The sequence below is a fragment of the Pithys albifrons genome, chromosome 10 (genome assembly GCF_047495875.1).
Source record: "Pithys albifrons albifrons isolate INPA30051 chromosome 10, PitAlb_v1, whole genome shotgun sequence".
In the NCBI taxonomy this organism is placed as follows: domain Eukaryota; kingdom Metazoa; phylum Chordata; class Aves; order Passeriformes; family Thamnophilidae; genus Pithys; species Pithys albifrons.
Window position 1 is genome coordinate 32,676,966 of NC_092467.1, and position 16,688 is coordinate 32,693,653.

The window sequence follows — 16,688 nt, forward strand, 5'->3', positions numbered from 1 at the left end:
AGATGAACTAATTTCAAGCATTTTTTCCTTTAGTTTTCCCAGAAATCCATTAATACTCTGTCTCTCCTCTTGGAGAGGTCTGTTGTTAATGACCTCCATCCTCCTGAGGGAGTAACTCCTCCTCCAGGAACCACCCTCAATATCTGGGGGTCCAGAGGCAGCAGCTGCTCCCACTGCCTGGGGATGGAGGGCAAGTTTGGGAGAACAGGGTTGATTTTCTTCCAGAGCTTTTAAATCTTTGGTGTAGAAAAGAAGATCCTGGTAATTCTCAAGAAAACACTATGAAGCTTTACATATTTTGAAATAGTAGTTCCTACTTCTCAGATACCAATTCTTGGTTGGACCAGAGGGGATTAAAAAAAGGGTAACAGTAACTTAAATATGAATTATACCCCACATGGATATCCTGTTTTCTTTCAGGCCTGCCTTTCTGCTGCTTCACTGCCTCTTCTCTGCTGTCTCTCCCACTTACCATCACCTTTTCTCTTCCAGCACTGGCTCTGTCTTGTCATGTGATGTTCCCCTGAGTCCGTAGTGTCTCCATGGAGCATTCCCTCCATGGGCAAGATCTTATTGTTATTTTTATAAGAACTGCTCTTGCTAGGACAGGTTTTACTGTCCTTTAGCTCTTAAAAAAAGCATCAGAAAGGAGCCTCGTGGCCCAGAGTGTGCAGTGCCCTTTGTGCACAACCCTCAGCTCAGCCCCTGCCCTGCTGGATGGGGCATTTCCCTGTGCCAGGAGGAACTGGAGCTCCTCTGAGAGGGAAAATTCCAGTCCTGGGAAATCACTGTGTTGTCCCTCACTGACCTGGGAACCCTCCTGGTGTCCCCATGGGGGCAGTCAGTGCCCTGCCCTGGGGTCTGGTGGGGGATCTGCTCCCCTGACTCCCAACAGCCACCTCCAAAGGAGATTTTTCTTCTCCCTTTGCCAAATATCCCTTTTTCCCCTCAATCATCACCACTTCAAGCAGATGGTGGGCCTATTACATAACTGAGCAGAAGGCTGTGTTACAAAATTTAGCCACATCGAGTGCTGCTTCAGAGGAGACTAAACAACAGCTCCTTTCTGGGGGCTTTGGCCTTTCCTGTGCTATTTGAGTTTGGAGGATGAAGTTATTCCTGGGGGGAGATGAATGAGAAGGTTCCTCTGTTACAAGTGACTCATTTGAGTCCTGAAGAAAGTAAGAAAGCTGAAAGACGTGGATGTAGCAGCACCAGAACTGTCCATGAAGGTCCAGGAGGAGCCCATGAAGGTCCAGGAGGAGCCCATGAAGGTCCAGGAGGAGCCCATGAAGGTCCAGGAGGAGCCCGTGGGGTCCAACTGCTCGTGCTGCCCTTGGCAGCTGGGACTTATGGATCCCATAGGCTGGGGCTGTGTGAGAGAGTCCTGGGCTCATGGAAAGTGTCCCTGCCCAGGAATGAGATGAGCTTTAAGATCCCTTCTGACTCAGACCAGTCTGGGATTGTGCAAAGAGAGGGAGAAACCTGGAGAAACCCCCTCTCCTCCATCTGCTTTCCCAGTGTTGGGGCAGTGGCTGCTGCCCCCCTGGGCTCTGGGGCTTCCAGGACTTCCCACCTCCCATCTGGCTCCAGCATCACTGGTACCAGGCATCAGTTTGAGCCCTGTGCAGGTGAAGAATCAGCACAGAAGATGACAAAGCTCATGATTTAAACTGGTTTTCACCACCAAAGAGGGGTTCCCTCTCCATGTTCTTGTGCAGGTCAAGAATCAGCACAGAAGATGACAAAGCTCATGATTTAAACTGGTTTTTGCCACCAAAGAGGGGTTCCCTCTCCATGTGTTAGAGCTCCATGTTCTTGTGCAGATCAAGAATCAGCACAGAAGATGACAAAGCTCATGATTTAAACTGGTTTTTGCCACCAAAGAGGGGTTCCCTCTCCATGTGTTAGAGCTCCATGTTCTTGTGCAGATCAAGAATCAGCACAGAAGATGACAAAGCTCATGATTTAAACTGGTTTTCACCACCAAAGAGGGGTTCCCCCTCCATGTGTTAGAGCCCACACAGCACGAGGGTGTAATGAAGACAAAGCTTAGAAATATTACCTGTGAATTACAGTCACACACACTGGGGCCGAGTTAATAAGTGTTAAGTGAACAAATAAATGGCACAAGCAAATGTACACACAACCTGCAAGGTCCTGCTGGCAGCTCCTGGGCTTGGCTCTTCCCTCGTTTGACCTTATTTATGGGTTACAGGCAGCAAGGGAATAAGGAACCTTTTGGAGGATTTACTTGAAGTGTTATATTAATGTTGCATTTTTCTTTGTGTTCCTTGTCCCCACAGGATTGAAAAAACGTACCAGGAAGGCCTTTGGTATACGCAAGAAAGAAAAGGACACTGATTCCACGTGAGTAGAGGAGATGGAAACCACATAAATGGGTAATGATGCCAGCCAGGAGTGGCTGCCACAGTGCCAGGGCAGGCAGGAGGCTGGGGCAGCACAGGCATTTATTACATCGAGTCTGGAATAACAAATGCCCTGAAGCTGCTTCCCCTTGGCCATCCAGTGGCCCCCAAACCAGGAGTGTCCTCCTGCAGAGATGATCCAGCAGGTTCTCATGTGTGTGTGATTTACAGTGACAGTTCCTGGTGATCAGGGGGAAATGACTCCCCTGAGAGTTCCAGCAGATTAATCTCTGCCCAAACTACTGATCTGCTCATCTGCTGAGCTCCTGAGAGATGCAAATTCCATTCAAACAGATGCTTGTGCAGGCAGTGGAGCTGTGGTGGGGAGGAGCTCTGTGGTTGGGCAGGTTGGGATGGTTCAAGGGGCTGGTGGAGCACCAGATGCTTTGGGTCTGCTCTGGGACATGGGTTTGCTTCCCAGGAAAACATCTGGCAGGAGGGATCTCTGTCCATCTGACAGGGGATGCTGTGTGTGGGTGCAGAGCTGGGTGGGATGCTGAGCCCAGCCCAGGGAGGGCTCTGGGAAAGGGGCTGAGGGAGCTGGGAAGGGGCTGGAGCAGCAGGAGGGGCTGAGGGAGCTGGGCAAGGGGCTGGAGCAGCAGGAGGGGCTGAGGGAGCTGGGAAGGGGCTGGAGCAGCAGGAGGGGCTGAGGGAGCTGGGAAGGGGCTGGAGCAGCAGGAGGGGCTGAGGGAGCTGGGAAGGGGCTGGAGCAGCAGGAGGGGCTGAGGGAGCTGGGAAGGGGCTGGAGCAGCAGGAGGGGCTGAGGGAGCTGGGGGGGCTCAGCCTGGAGAAAAGGAGGCTCAGGGGGGACCTTTTGGCTCTGCAATCCCTGCCAGGAGGGGGAGCCGGGGTGTGTCGGGCTCTGCTCCAGGGCACAGGGACAGGAGCAGAGGGAATGTCCTTCTTTTGGATCAGAAGGGATTTAGGTTGGATATTGGGAAAAATGGTTTCATGGAAAGGTCTGTCAGGCATTGGAACAGGATGTCGAGGGCAGGGGTGGTTCCCCATCCCATGGGGGATTTAAAAGCCCCGTGGATGTGGCACTTGGGGCCATGGTCAGTGGTGGCCTTGGCAGTGTTGGACTCGATGGTCTGAGGGGCTTTTCCAACCTCAGTGACTCTGTGATTCTCAGTCACACCTGCTGTGGCTCTGGGGTGGGTGTCCCAGAGCAGCCTGTGCTGGGCACAGAGCAGGGGAGGGAGCCCCTCTCCTGTATCTGCACCATCACACAGGGGTCTGGCACAGCACAAACTCTGGTGGTTTTTTATTTTATTTCATTTGGATTTGTTTTCCTGAGTGGTTTTATGTCTTGGTGGCTGCGGGTTTGGAGGATTCCTGTGCCAAGGGACGTGCTCTGCAGGCCTGGCCATGCTGAGCCCAGTGCAGGGCAAAGAGGGGCCCAGAAACAGGGCAGAGACATCCCAGGAGAGGCTGTGCAGCACTGAGCTATTCTCCTGATGGCACAGGATGGCTTGGCACCACCAGTGGTGGCATCCATCCACCAGCCAGGCCATGGGACAACCAGGAGCTCCAGCCATGTGTTAGTTCACCTTTAATTTATCCAAAGCATGGGCAGGAATCAGCCAGCTTTGAATTTTTCTTTTTCCTCCTGAGAAGGTAAAGCAGGATGTGGCAGAGCCAGGTCTCCCTCCTGCCTTACCCCGTGCCATGGCATCCATGCCCGCTCCAGGCTGCCCTTGGGAGCCGGTGGCACAGGGATAGGGAATGCTGGGCACTCAGGGTGGTACTGGGGTGGCAGAGCTGTGGGAGCTGGTGGCACAGGGATAAGGAATGCCACACACTTGGGGTGGTACCAGGGTGGCAGAGCAGCAGCTGTGGAAGCCGCTGGTGGCACAGGGATAAGGAATGCTGGGCACCCAGAGGGGTACCAGGGTGGCAGAGCTGTGGGAGCCAGTGGCACAGGGATAAGGAATGTTGGGCACCCAGGGTGGTACTGGGGTGGCAGAGCTGTGGGAGCCAGTGGCACAGGGATAAGGAATGTTGGGCACTCAGGGTGGTACTGGGGGGGCAGAGCTGTGGGAGCCGGTGGCACAGGGATAGGGAATGTTGGGCACCCAGGGTGGTACTGGGGTGGCGGAGCTGCCCTTGCGAGCCGGTGGCACAGGGATAAGGAATGTCGGGCACCCAGAGGGGTACCGGGGTGGCAGAGCTGTGGGAGCCGGTGGCACAGGGATAAGGAGTGTGGGGCACTCGGGGCAATACCAGGTTGGCAGAGCAGCGGCTGCGGAGGACACCGCAATTAGCAGCCGCAATTAGCAGCCGCGGTGATTAGCGCGGGGTCGCGGCGCGGTCACCGCTCCGGGCGCTCTGCAATCCCCCGGCGGAGCTGGACGGGGACCGGGAGGGGCTCTGGGCATGGTGGGCGCTGGCACACCCCCTGGCACCCCTGCCATGGTCACCACGGCCCCTGGCCCTGGTGGTGGCGGTTTTGGGGGGTCTGCAATCCCCCGGCGGAGCTGGACAGTGGCTGGGAGGGGCTGTGGGTATGGTGGGCCCTGGCACACCCCATGGCACCCCTGCCATGGTCACCGCATCCCCTGGCCCTGGTGGTGGCGATTTTGGGGGGTCTGCAATCCCCTGGCGGAGCTGGACAGTGGCTGGGAGGGGCTGTGGGCATGGTGGGCGCTGGCACACCCCCTGGCACCCCTGCCATGGCCACCGCGTCCCAGGGCGCTGGTGGTGGCATTTTTGGAGGGTCTGCCTGGCCCTGGGCAGGGGTGGGACGTGCTGGAGCTGCAGAACAGCAGGGAAGGACCTTCCACCTCTCCCCTCCGCCTGGTGAGGGTCTCCACTGCAATTCCAGCCGGGATGAGGGCAGGAGGGGACATGCCCTGCGTGGGGAGGAAACGCAGAAGCAGCGGCGATTTTTGCCACTTCCAAAGAATTTCAGAGGCCTTTGTGCAAAGAGATCAAGGCAGAGATGGGAGGCAGACTCGGCTGGAATGGAGAAGTCCAAGGCAAGGTGTTATTCCCTGTTAAACCACACAGCTCCCGACAGGGTTTCTGTCATGCCCTGAGTCAGACACGAACTGGTGGCAGATCCCTGGCACTGCACAAACCTCGGGAGCGCGTGGGAGGTGCAGGAGCCCGTCTGGGTTCCAGAAATTTGCCTTCCCTGAGTACTTTGGCATCCCTGGGCAGTGCTGAAACGCGGCTGCAGAGCTGCCTGAGCGAGCCCAAATCCCATCATTAACTGGGGATTAGGATCCCTGAGGATCCTCAGCAGTTTTCAAAGCCATTCCAGAGAGAAGTGACTGTCCTGGCAGAAGAGAAGTCACGAAATTAATCTAGAAATTACTTGTCTTCTGCAAAAGGTTGTAGACCTGGAGTAGGGATGTGGCCAAGGGATGGTGCAAGAACCAGCCCAGCTCCTTAGCCAGGTCAGAGCCTCAGCAGGGGCACTTTATCACTACTAAATATAAAATTCATCATTTGATAACAAGAGGACAACAGTTCTGAGACCATTGTGGGGATTCCATGAGGGACATGTGGGACAGTTAATTCAGGTTTGCTGATAATTTCATAATTACACCAGTTGCTGCTGTGTATTCTGTAAGAAAACCGTGTCTGGAAGGTGATGAAGCCTTGGTGTGGTTTGGGCTCTAACACAGCTCTCTTCCTTTCTCTTCTTTGCAGAGGGTCACCAGACAGGGATGGCATCGTAAGTATTGCCCAGCCCCTGGTCCTGCTCCTCTTGTGGCCCCTTCCCCACCCACCACCATCAGCATTTCGTGAACAGTCTCCTCATTTCTGTTTAATATAGAAAATAAATTCCACAAAGAATGTCGGTTTAGAACAATGACCTATTCCAGGTTTCCTACAAAAATAACATGAAGAAAATAACAATCCAGAGACCTGAGGAGCCCCAGGGGCAGAGGGACCAGGTGTCCTGTTAAACCCCCAGCTCCTCATCCTCCTGCTAATTGGCTTGGGGCAGATTTGCTGTGTGAGGTATTAAGGGGAAATTGCCAGAGCAGCTGTTTCCAATATCTATTTTTATTTTCTATATTAACCTGAAAACAAGGAGATACTTGAGGTGTATTTTTTACATTATTGCTGCTTTTATTTCTGGTGTTAAGCAGAAATGTCCTTGCTAGATCTGAGTAGTTGGTGGACTGTGTCTCCTTTAATGAGTGTGTTGGGTTTAGACTGGGACTGTGCTGGGCTTTGTTTCTTGAGCAAATGAGGTTAAAATTTCACCTTAAAATAAAAATGAGCCTCTTCCAAGAGATGACTTTTTTCCCCACTTGACTTCAAACCCTTGGCTTTAGGTTTGCTCTGTGTCTTGTTAAGAAATAGAGATTTAAAAACTGAGTCAGCAGCTCAGGCAGCACTTTAATCAGGGCTCTGTTCAGCAGTCAATGAGTGAGGAACATGAACAGGTTCAGCAGTGCCAGAGCAGGGTCAGGTTGGGCACCAGCAGGAATTTCTATCTGGAAAGGGTGGTCAGGCCCTGGCAGGGGCTGCCCAGGGAGGTTTGGAGTGCCCAGCCCTGGAGGTGCCCAAGGCAGGACTGACCGTGGCACTGAGTGCTCTGGGCTGGGGGACAGGGTGGGCACCGGGCACAGGGTGGGCTCCATGGGCTGGGAGGGCTTTGCCAAGGTGGGCATCGGGCACAGGGTGGGCTCCAGGGGCTGGGAGGGCTTTGCCAAGGTGGGCATCAGGCACAGGGTGGGCTCCATGGGCCGGGAGGGCTTTGCCAAGGTGGGCATCGGGCACGGGGTGGGCTCCATGGGCTGGCAGGGCTTTGCCAAGGTGGGTATCGGGCACAGGGTGGGCTCCATGGGCCGGGAGGGCTTTGCCAAGGTGGGCATCGGGCACAGGGTGGGCTCCAGGGGCTGGCAGGGCTTTGCCAAGGTGGGCATCAGGCACAGGGTGGGCTCCAGGGACTGGGAGGGCTGTGCCAGCTGTAATGGCTCTGTATCCTACAGGGAACAGCTCTGGGCTGTTCCCTCTGCCACAGAATTGCCGTGGGCAGCTTTTCCTGGCCAGGTGTGGGCACAGAGACCTCAGGTGAGCTCAGGCATTCCTGTTTTCCATGTGGCTGGTTAGAGGGGAGGGCAGGGCAGGCTCTCCAGTGCTCTGGAATGCTGAAAGATGCAGGAAAGCAATTTTGGGGGGATATAATAAAGCTGCTGAATGTATTTGAGGCAGAGGAGTTAGAGAGAGAGACATTAAATATACTTTTTCCTCCCAGAACCTTTTCTCCCTATAACATTTGCAGCAACTGGAGTGGCCAAGAGGCAAATCCTCCAACTGCTGAAGAGACCCCTGAGTAAAAACTGTGCTTAGTCCTGGCAGACCCCCAGCTGAGCCCTCCTGCCCTTAGCAATCAGTGTTTGCTAGTTCCTTGTAGCTGATTTTTGTGTGTTTAAAAAAGCACCAGCCAAGGAGCAGAGACTTTAACCCTTTTTCTGCCACCCCCCATCCCTTCCAGCAGCCCAGCCCTCATCCCAATGATCCACCTTGCAATAGCAAACCCGAGAGTGTGCAGGAAGGAGGAAATAAAACCTCGGTAAGGAAACCAGAGCTCTGTTCACAGCTACCAGAGGGTCCTTAAAAACAGTGAGTCCTCCTTGGTTTGAAATCCAGAACACAGGAAAACACCCTGTAGGTTCAGCCAGGATGTGGGTGGGCTGATAGAAATGGGGTTAAATGCAAATGGATGGGGCAAAAGCAGGAGTACTGTGGAACAGCATCCAGAGGAGGTTTTTTTCCCCCCTGTGCTCTATCCCTGGGCAGTAACAGCATCCAGAGGATGTTTCCTCACCCCTGTGCTCTATCCCTGGGCAGTAACAGCATCCAGAGGAGGTTTTCTCACCCCTGTGCTCTATCCTTGGGCAAAAACAGCAACCAGAGGATGATTTTTTCACCCCTGTCCTTCCAAGGAGGCTTCTTTATCCCTGGGCAGTAACAGCAACCAGAGGAGGTTTTTTCACCCTTATGCTTCCAAGGAGGCTGCTCTATCCTTGGGCAGCAACAGCATCCAGATGATGGGGTTTTTTCACCCCTGTGCTCTATCCCTGGGCAGTAACAGCAACCAGAGGAGGTTTCCTCACCCCTGTGCTCTATCCTTGGGTAGCAAGAGCATCCAGAGGATGATTTTTCATCCCTGTGCTTCCAAGGAAGCTGCTCCATCCTTGGGCAGCAACAGCATCCAGAGTAAGTTCCTCCCCACCCACCACCACTGTCCTCCCCCCTGCCCTGTGCTCCATCCTTGGGCAGTAACAGCATCCAGAGGAGGGTTTTTCCCCCCTGTGCTCCATCCTTGGGCAGTAACAGCATCCAGAGGAGGGTTTTCCCCCCTGTGCTCTATCCCTGGGCAGTAACAGCATCCAGAGGAGGGTTTTTTCCCCCCTGTGCTCTATCCCTGGGCAGTAACAGCATCCAGAGGAGGGTTTTTTCCCCCCTGTGCTCTATCCCTGGGCAGTAACAGCATCCAGAGGAGGGTTTTCCCCCCTGTGCTCTATCCCTGGGCAGTAACAGCATCCAGAGGAGGGTTTTCCCCCCCTGTTCTCTATCCCTGGGCAGTAACAGCAACCAGAGGGTGATATTTCACCCCTGAGCCTCTGAGGAAGCTGTTCCATGCTTGGGCAGCATCTGGAGAGTGGTGGGTTTGCTGTGGAGAGTGAGGGTGCTGGATCCAGCCCTGAGTCAGTGCACTGTGTCACACCCTTGGCAGGGTGCTGGGATGGGGATGTTCCCTCTGGAAGCTCCAGGGAACTGGATTGTTCAATTTAGGCATCCAAAATTGAGCCCAGCCCAAGGTGGGTCCCCACTGGCCTCTCATTGCTGCTCAGTGCCCACCTTGGCCAGTGGGAGCTGTGGGTGGTTGCTGGTTTGCTCTGGGCACCCAAAACAGGGTCCCTCGGGTGGTGGGTGCCCAAAGCTCCTTCCAAAGCAGATTCCCTCCATCCAAAGCAGCAATAACCTGTGTGTTTGTTGTGTCATGACATGCACTAACACCTCATCCCAGACACCTCTCACTGCTCCAGCTCAGCATCACCTGAGGCATTAACACCTGGCACGTTGGATAATGGGATCCAAAGCCTTTGTGGGTCCCCCTTTCTTGGGAAAGGTGTTTCTCTCCCTGTAATTGTGGTGTCACCTCTGTTTGACAGGCACTGGGAGCCCCCATGGGCTGGAACATCCCAGCACATGGAGAAATGGCCCTTTCATTGCTTTTCCTTAAGAAATGTTCTGTTTTCTGTTGATGAATGTTCAAAAAACCCCAACCCCTTTCATGTCTGGTATGGGAGCCCTTCCAGAAATGGGGAGGGCCATTGGGTCTCACTCATATGTGGGTATCCCACAGTGGCATCCCAGCCATGCCAGGGCACAACTACAAGCTGTGATGTCTTGTTTGCTTCATTTAAAACATGGAGATGTTCTTTTCCAATGTGTTGCAGAAGAAAACCAACGGAGCCCCAAATGGATTTTACGCGGAGATCGACTGGGACAGATATGTGAGTGTCCCCCAGAGCTTCCCCTCCACCCACCACCTGCTCAGCCCCCCAGGAGGGCCCAGGCTGTGCCCACACACCCATCTGGGCTTTTTGGGGTGATGTTTTGGTGTCAGTCATGCTCAGATTTCCATTTCACACCTGCAGGTCAATCAAATTGCATAAAACTGCCCAGAAATGAGGTGGCTCTGGAGAGCTCTGTCCTGGCCCCCAGGATGTTGCAGTTTATCCAGACAAAACCTTGGGTTGGAACCAAGAATTAAAACTGTTTTCCTGCAAAAATTGAGGACAAAATTAATTGTGAGCTGCGAAGGCTGTGCCACAGTGCAGGTTCCATTTGCTCTGTGTGGCCCCAGGGGCTTGGGCTTTGCTGGGCATCACTTCCCACGGGAGGAAAGAGCTGCTCCAGCTTTCCAGGAACAGAATTAACATTCCTAATTTTGGGTTCCTACACAGAATTCACCTGAGCTTGATGAGGAGGGATACAGCATCCGACCTGAGGAACCAGGCTATATCCTTTATTGCTGCCTTTGCTTCTTGGGTTACAGGCTGTAAGATGAGCTGGGGATGCCCAGACAGGCCATGGGCTATTTTTATAATATTATTATTATTTATTTCCTCCTATTCATTTTACTTTTGAGCTGTCATGCCACAGCTAAGACTCAATTCCATGAGGGAATTACCTGAGGCAGTAGAGCAGAAGGTGACTGTGTAATTGCCTTTGATCCACTGCTATGAGAGGAGATGTGAGGAACACGGGAGCATCCCGGTGGGATGGCCCATGGAGACCACCCTGTCCATGATCAACTTGGAGAAAAGGAGGCTCAGTGGGAACTTTCTTGCTCATTCCAACTCCCTGACAGGAGTGGGGAGCTGGTGGGGGCTCAGGCTCTGCTCCCAGGGAACAAAGGACAGGACAAGGGGAAATGGCCTCAGGCTGTGCCAGGGGAGGGTCAGGTTCGATCCTGGGAAAATTCCTTCCTGGAAAGGGCTGCCCAGCCCTGGCACAGCTGCCCAGGACAGTGGTGGAGTCCCCATCTTTGGAGGGATTTAAAAGCCATGTGGATGTGGCACTTGGGACCATGGTCAGTGGTGGCCTTGGCAGTGCTGGGCGTGGTTGGACTCAGTGGTCTGAGAGGACTTTTCCAACCTAAATAATTCTATGAAATCCAGACACGGATACAAACCCCTCCTGGGCTAAACCAGGGCTGGGATTATCCCTGGGATCTGCAGTGCCATGCCCTCTGCCCACACATGGATGGGGCAGTGAAGCATCACGGCAGGGATGGGCAGTGCAGGAGTCCCTCTTGGGGACTTGGGATAAGCCTTTGGGGACACCTGACCCCTGCTCTCCAGGGAGGTTTGAGCCTTGGAGTGCCCAGGCAGCAGAAGGAAACCTTCTTTAACTGTGCTCTACCTACCAAAGGAAAGCACTTCTACTCCTCCAGTGAATCCGAGGAGGAGGAGGAGGCTCACAAGAAGTTCAACATCAAGATCAAGCCCCTGCAGGCCAAAGATGTCCTGAGGAGCGCGGCCACCGTGGACGAGCTGAAGGCCTCCATAGGCAACATTGCACTGTCTCCATCCCCTGTGGTGAGTCCTCTGTGTTTCCCTGTCCTCTGTGAGTCCAGGAGCAGTGATGTCCACAGGGATCATCCCAGGCACAGGGGGAGCTCTGCTCTTCATGATGATGCTCCATGAAACGTTGTGATGGAGCCTTTTCTCTCACCTGGGTGAAAGGGCAGGTCTGTGGGAGCTCCTCGGGGCGGGTGCCCGTGGGAGCTCCTCGGGGCGGGTGCCCGTGGGAGCTCCTCGGGGCAGGTGCCCGTGGGAGCTCCTCGGGGCAGGTGCCCGTGGGAGCTCCTCGGGGCAGGTGCCCGTGGGAGCTCCTCGGGGCAGGTGCCCGTGGGAGCTCCTCGGGGCAGGGGGGTCTGTGGGAGATTCCGGGGCAGGTGCCCGCGGGAGCCCCTCGGGGCGGGGGTTCCGCGGGAGCCCCTCGGGGCAGGGGGCCCGCGGGAGCTCCTCGGGGCAGGGGGTCCGCGGGAGCGGGAGCCCCTCGGGGCGGGGGTTCCGCGGGAGCCCCTCGGGGCGGGGGGTCCGCGGGAGCTCCTTAGGTGCCTCCCTGGGACTCCTTGGGGCTGCTTGAGCTGCAGCCACTCAGGCAGGAGAGTTTCAGCCTCCAACCAGTTTAATGTTGTTATTTTTTCCCTCCTGAAACACATAACGAAGGGAACAGGGTGTTAAATGCAGCTTTTTGCTGAGGTCTCGGGCTTGGATTTGGGACTCGGATTAGCAGGTGGATGTTGGGCACAGGGGTCTGTCCCCCAGGAGGGCACAAAATCTTCCCAGCTAAATTATGGAGGAGGGAAGCAAAAAGGAGATGATTATTCTGCAGTCTCCTGGATGCCTTTAGAAACACCTGAAAGTGCATATGGACTGTAAATAAACGTGAGCTGTGGGTGTTCCCATCCCACTGTGGTGGCTTTGGGTTGATACTACACTGTAAGTAAATCTAAACTATAAAGTGATACCTCCAAATATCAAACCCGAGGGAATGGCTGGAGCTGAGTCAGGAGAGGTTCAGGGTGGACACCTGAGATCAGGATATGCTATTCCTTATTTTCCCCATTTTTCCTCATTTTTCCTCATCATGAAGGACATAAATCAGAAGGGTCTTACCCTGGATTCCCAGGACAAGGAAAATATCTGTGGGGTTTTCACTCTGCCATGGGATGTCAGAGGGACTTTTCTCACCCTGGGGGTGAATTCAGGTTCCAGGAAGGGAAGGTCATCCCTCCTCAGTCCCTCCTGGTGAAGATACCATCACCCTCTGCTTTTCCTAAGGCTTGTTAAGATTTCTGTTGTCTCAACCCAGTCTGTCCAGCCATGAAAATACTGAATTTTGGTCTTTCAGTGGGTTTTACTGTGGGTTTGAGTGTCCTTCCAGGCAAAGCTTCCCATGGTTTATAAATAACCTTTATCCTGAAGTGTGAATGAATCTCAAACCCGAAGCAAAGATGAAAGAAAATCAGTGTATTTTATTTCTTCTTCCTTTTCTGTCTGGAGCCATTCAAGGCTTAGAAATTGCAGTTGGATGCTTTGAGAAGTGGAAAAAAAACAGGGAGAAAAAGAACCCCAAACCCAACAATTAAAATAAGAATAATAAAGCAGCAAATGCAGCAAAACGGGAGAGTTTGAGACTGGCAATTAATAATGATTGCAAGATAATTATACTAAATATAGGAATGGTTTACTGTGAAACCCAACAGATCTGGGTGTGCAGAGTGATGACCCCAGCGTTTCACTGCACGTGTGAATGTACATAATGTAGGTGACAATGTTATTTTGGGGAGGAGAGGGGGGAGAAAAGTGCCATGTCTTAAAAAATGGGGTAAGGAAAGCACTGAGAACTTATTTAAGGGGCTGAGGCTTTTTGCTGCTGAGATTCCTGCATCCCTTTCAGGGATGCTGCAGGTTTGGAAGGTGTCCCTGCCCGTGGCAGTGGGATGGGAACGAGATGAGCTTTAAGGTCCCTCTCAAACCATTCTGGTATTTTATGATCTATTAAGAACTTCCAGGGTGGTTACACTCAGCTCCTGGCAGCCCAGAATTCCTTGGTGGTTTTTATTCTCATTGATTACATGCCTGAATAGTTTTACTTTTATCTCCTCTTTTCTGTGGTGTTTTTCCTGCTGAGGTCGGGGGGGTTGTTGCCATAATTTAGGAAGGGTTTAGCCCTTTAGGAGGACAAAGATGCCTGTGTGGTGTGGTCTGAAGGCTTGGGGTGCTTTTGGGACACTGTGCTGTGCCTTGGGGTGATCCCTGTCCTTGGCAGAGCTCAGCCTGGGGCTGGAGCTGGTTCTTTCCTCTAAAGCTCAAGGAAAAGCCTGTGCCAGGCTGGGCAGGAGGGTGCAGGCTGGAGAGAAGGATCCAGGCTGGGCAGGAGGGTGCAGGCTGGAGAGAAGGATCCAGGCTGGGCAGAAGGGTGCAGGCTGGGCAGGAGGGTGCAGGCTGGGCAGGAGGGTGCAGGCTGGAGAGAAGGATCCAGGCTGGGCAGGAGGCTCTAGGCTGGGCAGGAGGCTCTAGGCTGGGCAGGAGGCTCTAGGCTGGGCAGGAGGGTGCAGGCTGGGCAGGAGGGTGCAGGCTGGGCAGGAGGGTGCAGGCTGGGCAGGAGGGTGCAGGCTGGGCAGGAGGGTGCAGGCTGGGCAGGAGGGTGCAGGCTGGGCAGGAGGCTCTAGGCTGGGCAGGAGGCTGCAGGCTGGGCAGGAGGCTGCAGGCTGGGCAGGAGGCTGCAGGCTGGGCAGGAGGCTGCAGGCTGGGCAGGAGGCTCTAGGCTGGACAGAAGGATCCAGGCTGGACAGAAGGTTCCAAGCTGCTTCCCCATGTGGGGATCCAAACTCCAGTGTGTGCAGCCAAGGAGTGCAGATGGGGAGGGCAGCGCTGGCACTGCCACCTGCTTCCGGCTTTCCAGATCCCAGCAGGATCCTGGCACACAGCACTACCCTCACCATCCAGGAAAGCACCAGTGCCCCAGGCAGGAGCTGGCTGGAGGAGTTTTGCATCCACAGGAGTTCCATGCTTGGCTGCCAGGTGCTTGTCCTGGGCTTGTCTCCTCTCCAGAAGCAGCTGCAAAGTCCTGCTCTGGCACCACACCCCTCCTGGAGGAGGGCATGGGGTGGGAGATCATGGAATCCCTGAATGGTTTGGGTTGGAAGCTCATCCAACCTCGCCCCCTGCCATGGGCAGGGACACCTTCCATTAGCCCAGGTGGCTCCAAGCCCTGTCCAACATGACCTTGGACACTGCCAGGGACGGGGCAGCCACAGCTGCTCTGGGCACCTGTGCCAGGTGCCGTGTCTGTGGTCACTCCATGCCATGTCCTCCCCAGAGCTTTGGGGTGTGAGTTCTGGTGCCTTAACTGGGGAGTGAGAAGCAAACTGAAGATGCTGGTTGGTGTAAACTGGTGTCAGCTGCACCCTCTGTGTAAAGCCCACCAGCTCCAGTCCATTTCTGGTGGCACAACCTGCTCGTGCCCAGTGCCCCACTGGCACAGCCTGGCTCCTTCAGCCCTCCCAGCTGCACCCCTGCTGGCTCTGCTCTTTGCTCCATGAAAACTCAGCCTCAGGAGCAGGGACTTTGTGGATAAAACAGTGACTGGGAAAAGATGATGAGTAACAGCCTTAAATTTAAACCCTTAGAGGGGTAAAAATGGTGGGTTTGAATTTCTCCCCCACAGACCCTTCCAAGGAAAGGAGCAGGCTGGGAATGGCTGTTCTCTGTAGCCTGTGGGGCCTGTTAATGATAAAACAAGGGAATTCTTTCCATAAGCTGTCTCAGACACGAGTTTTGTATTTCCATGTCCTTCCTTCCAGTCTCCCATCTGGATGGGTGACAACCTGACTGGTGCCCTCACCACCCTCTGCTTTGCTGTGTCTTTAACTTTGATCACAATACAAATCTTTAATTTCTCTGTTACCCTTTAAAGAAAATATCTTATATTCTTATTCTTTTTTTTCTCTCTCTGCCTTCTTTTAGAGGAAAAGTCCGGTAAGAAACCCAGTTTTTATCTCCTGTAATGCTCTAACCCAGCCCTGTGTCTTCTCCTCACGTGGTCCCTGCTCTGCACGTCTCTAGAGCTGCAAAGTAAAATGCAAATAACAAATCCTGCCCTTCTAGAATGTTGTTTCATTTCCTTCCTCCTTGACTTAGAGCTTTTAAAAATAGACTTAAGCTGTCTTTGCCTTGAATGTACAGTCTGGGGTGTGGTTTGGGTGGAAGAGCTGGTATTTGGACAAGATGTAAGGGCACAGTTTTATCTGGGCACGGATTGTGGCACATCCAAAGGTATGGGAAGGCACAAAACCCCTCCCTGGTCCATCACCTCTGTGGCTTCTGTGTGCACAGTGGGGTTGGTTCCCTCAAAAGGACTGAACTTCCAACGGTTCTGAGCCCCAAATGGGGAAACTCGCCCAATTTTCAGGGTTTGGGTTCCCTCTGGGTGCCCCCTGGGGTGTTGTGCTCCAGCAGTGGGGCTGTGTGGAGGAGAAGCCCCCCTGAGGTGGCAGAGGGGTGTGGGGGGCTCTGGGGGCCTTGGGGTGCTGACCTGTTGCTCTCTGACCAGGTGTCTCTTCTCTCTTCCTTCTCGCTGACCGCAGCGGCGCAGCCCGGTAAGCTCCTGCTCCTCAGCTCTGCCTCCTCTCCTGGGGCTGGGGGGCTGTGCCTGGAGGGCTGTGGGCACAGAGGATGGGGACGGGGTGCCACTGCCATTACCCACCCCATTGTGCCACCCCAGGTGATGGTGGGACTTTTTCTCCCCTTGGTAATGCAAAGAGGACCTCATGATGGGTGTTCTCCAAGGCTCAACCTCCATCCTTGCAACACCCTGGAGATCCTGTCCGTGGTCCTGGGATGTCTCCACTGTCCCCCTCTGGTGGGGCTCCTGCTCTCTGGTGCACAGGAGGGGTTTGGCTTTGAAACAAGCTTCCCACGGTGGTGATGGTGGAGTGACATCCCTGGAGGGATTTCAAAGCCCTGTGGATGTGGCACTTGGGGACATGGTCAGTGGTGGCCTTGGCAGTGCTGGGGGATGGTTGGACTTGATCTTAGAGGGCTTTTCCAACCTAAATTACTGTATGTGAGGCGTGTGTGATGTGGCAAGAGCAGGCATTTAAATTACAAGAACACATTATTGGATTGATTTGCAGCCATTGAACAGGAGGATTTGGGGTTTATGTCATTTCTAAAGAGGTGGGGCTGTGAGTGACCCCCCAAGGCT

General features: G+C 54.1%; 1 protein-coding gene across 1 annotated transcript in view; it reads left to right on the forward strand.

Moving 5' to 3' along the window:
- Window positions 1–16,688, forward strand: part of SGIP1 (SH3GL interacting endocytic adaptor 1) — a 61,400-nt gene that overhangs the window by 12,876 nt on the left and 31,836 nt on the right. The window contains exons 2-8 of the mRNA XM_071564911.1: window positions 2,307–2,370; window positions 6,087–6,111; window positions 7,888–7,965; window positions 9,860–9,916; window positions 10,370–10,424; window positions 11,331–11,506; window positions 15,449–15,472. Coding sequence (XP_071421012.1) covers window positions 2,307–2,370; window positions 6,087–6,111; window positions 7,888–7,965; window positions 9,860–9,916; window positions 10,370–10,424; window positions 11,331–11,506; window positions 15,449–15,472 — 479 coding nt within the window. The remainder of the gene's footprint in view (window positions 1–2,306; window positions 2,371–6,086; window positions 6,112–7,887; window positions 7,966–9,859; window positions 9,917–10,369; window positions 10,425–11,330; window positions 11,507–15,448; window positions 15,473–16,688) is intronic.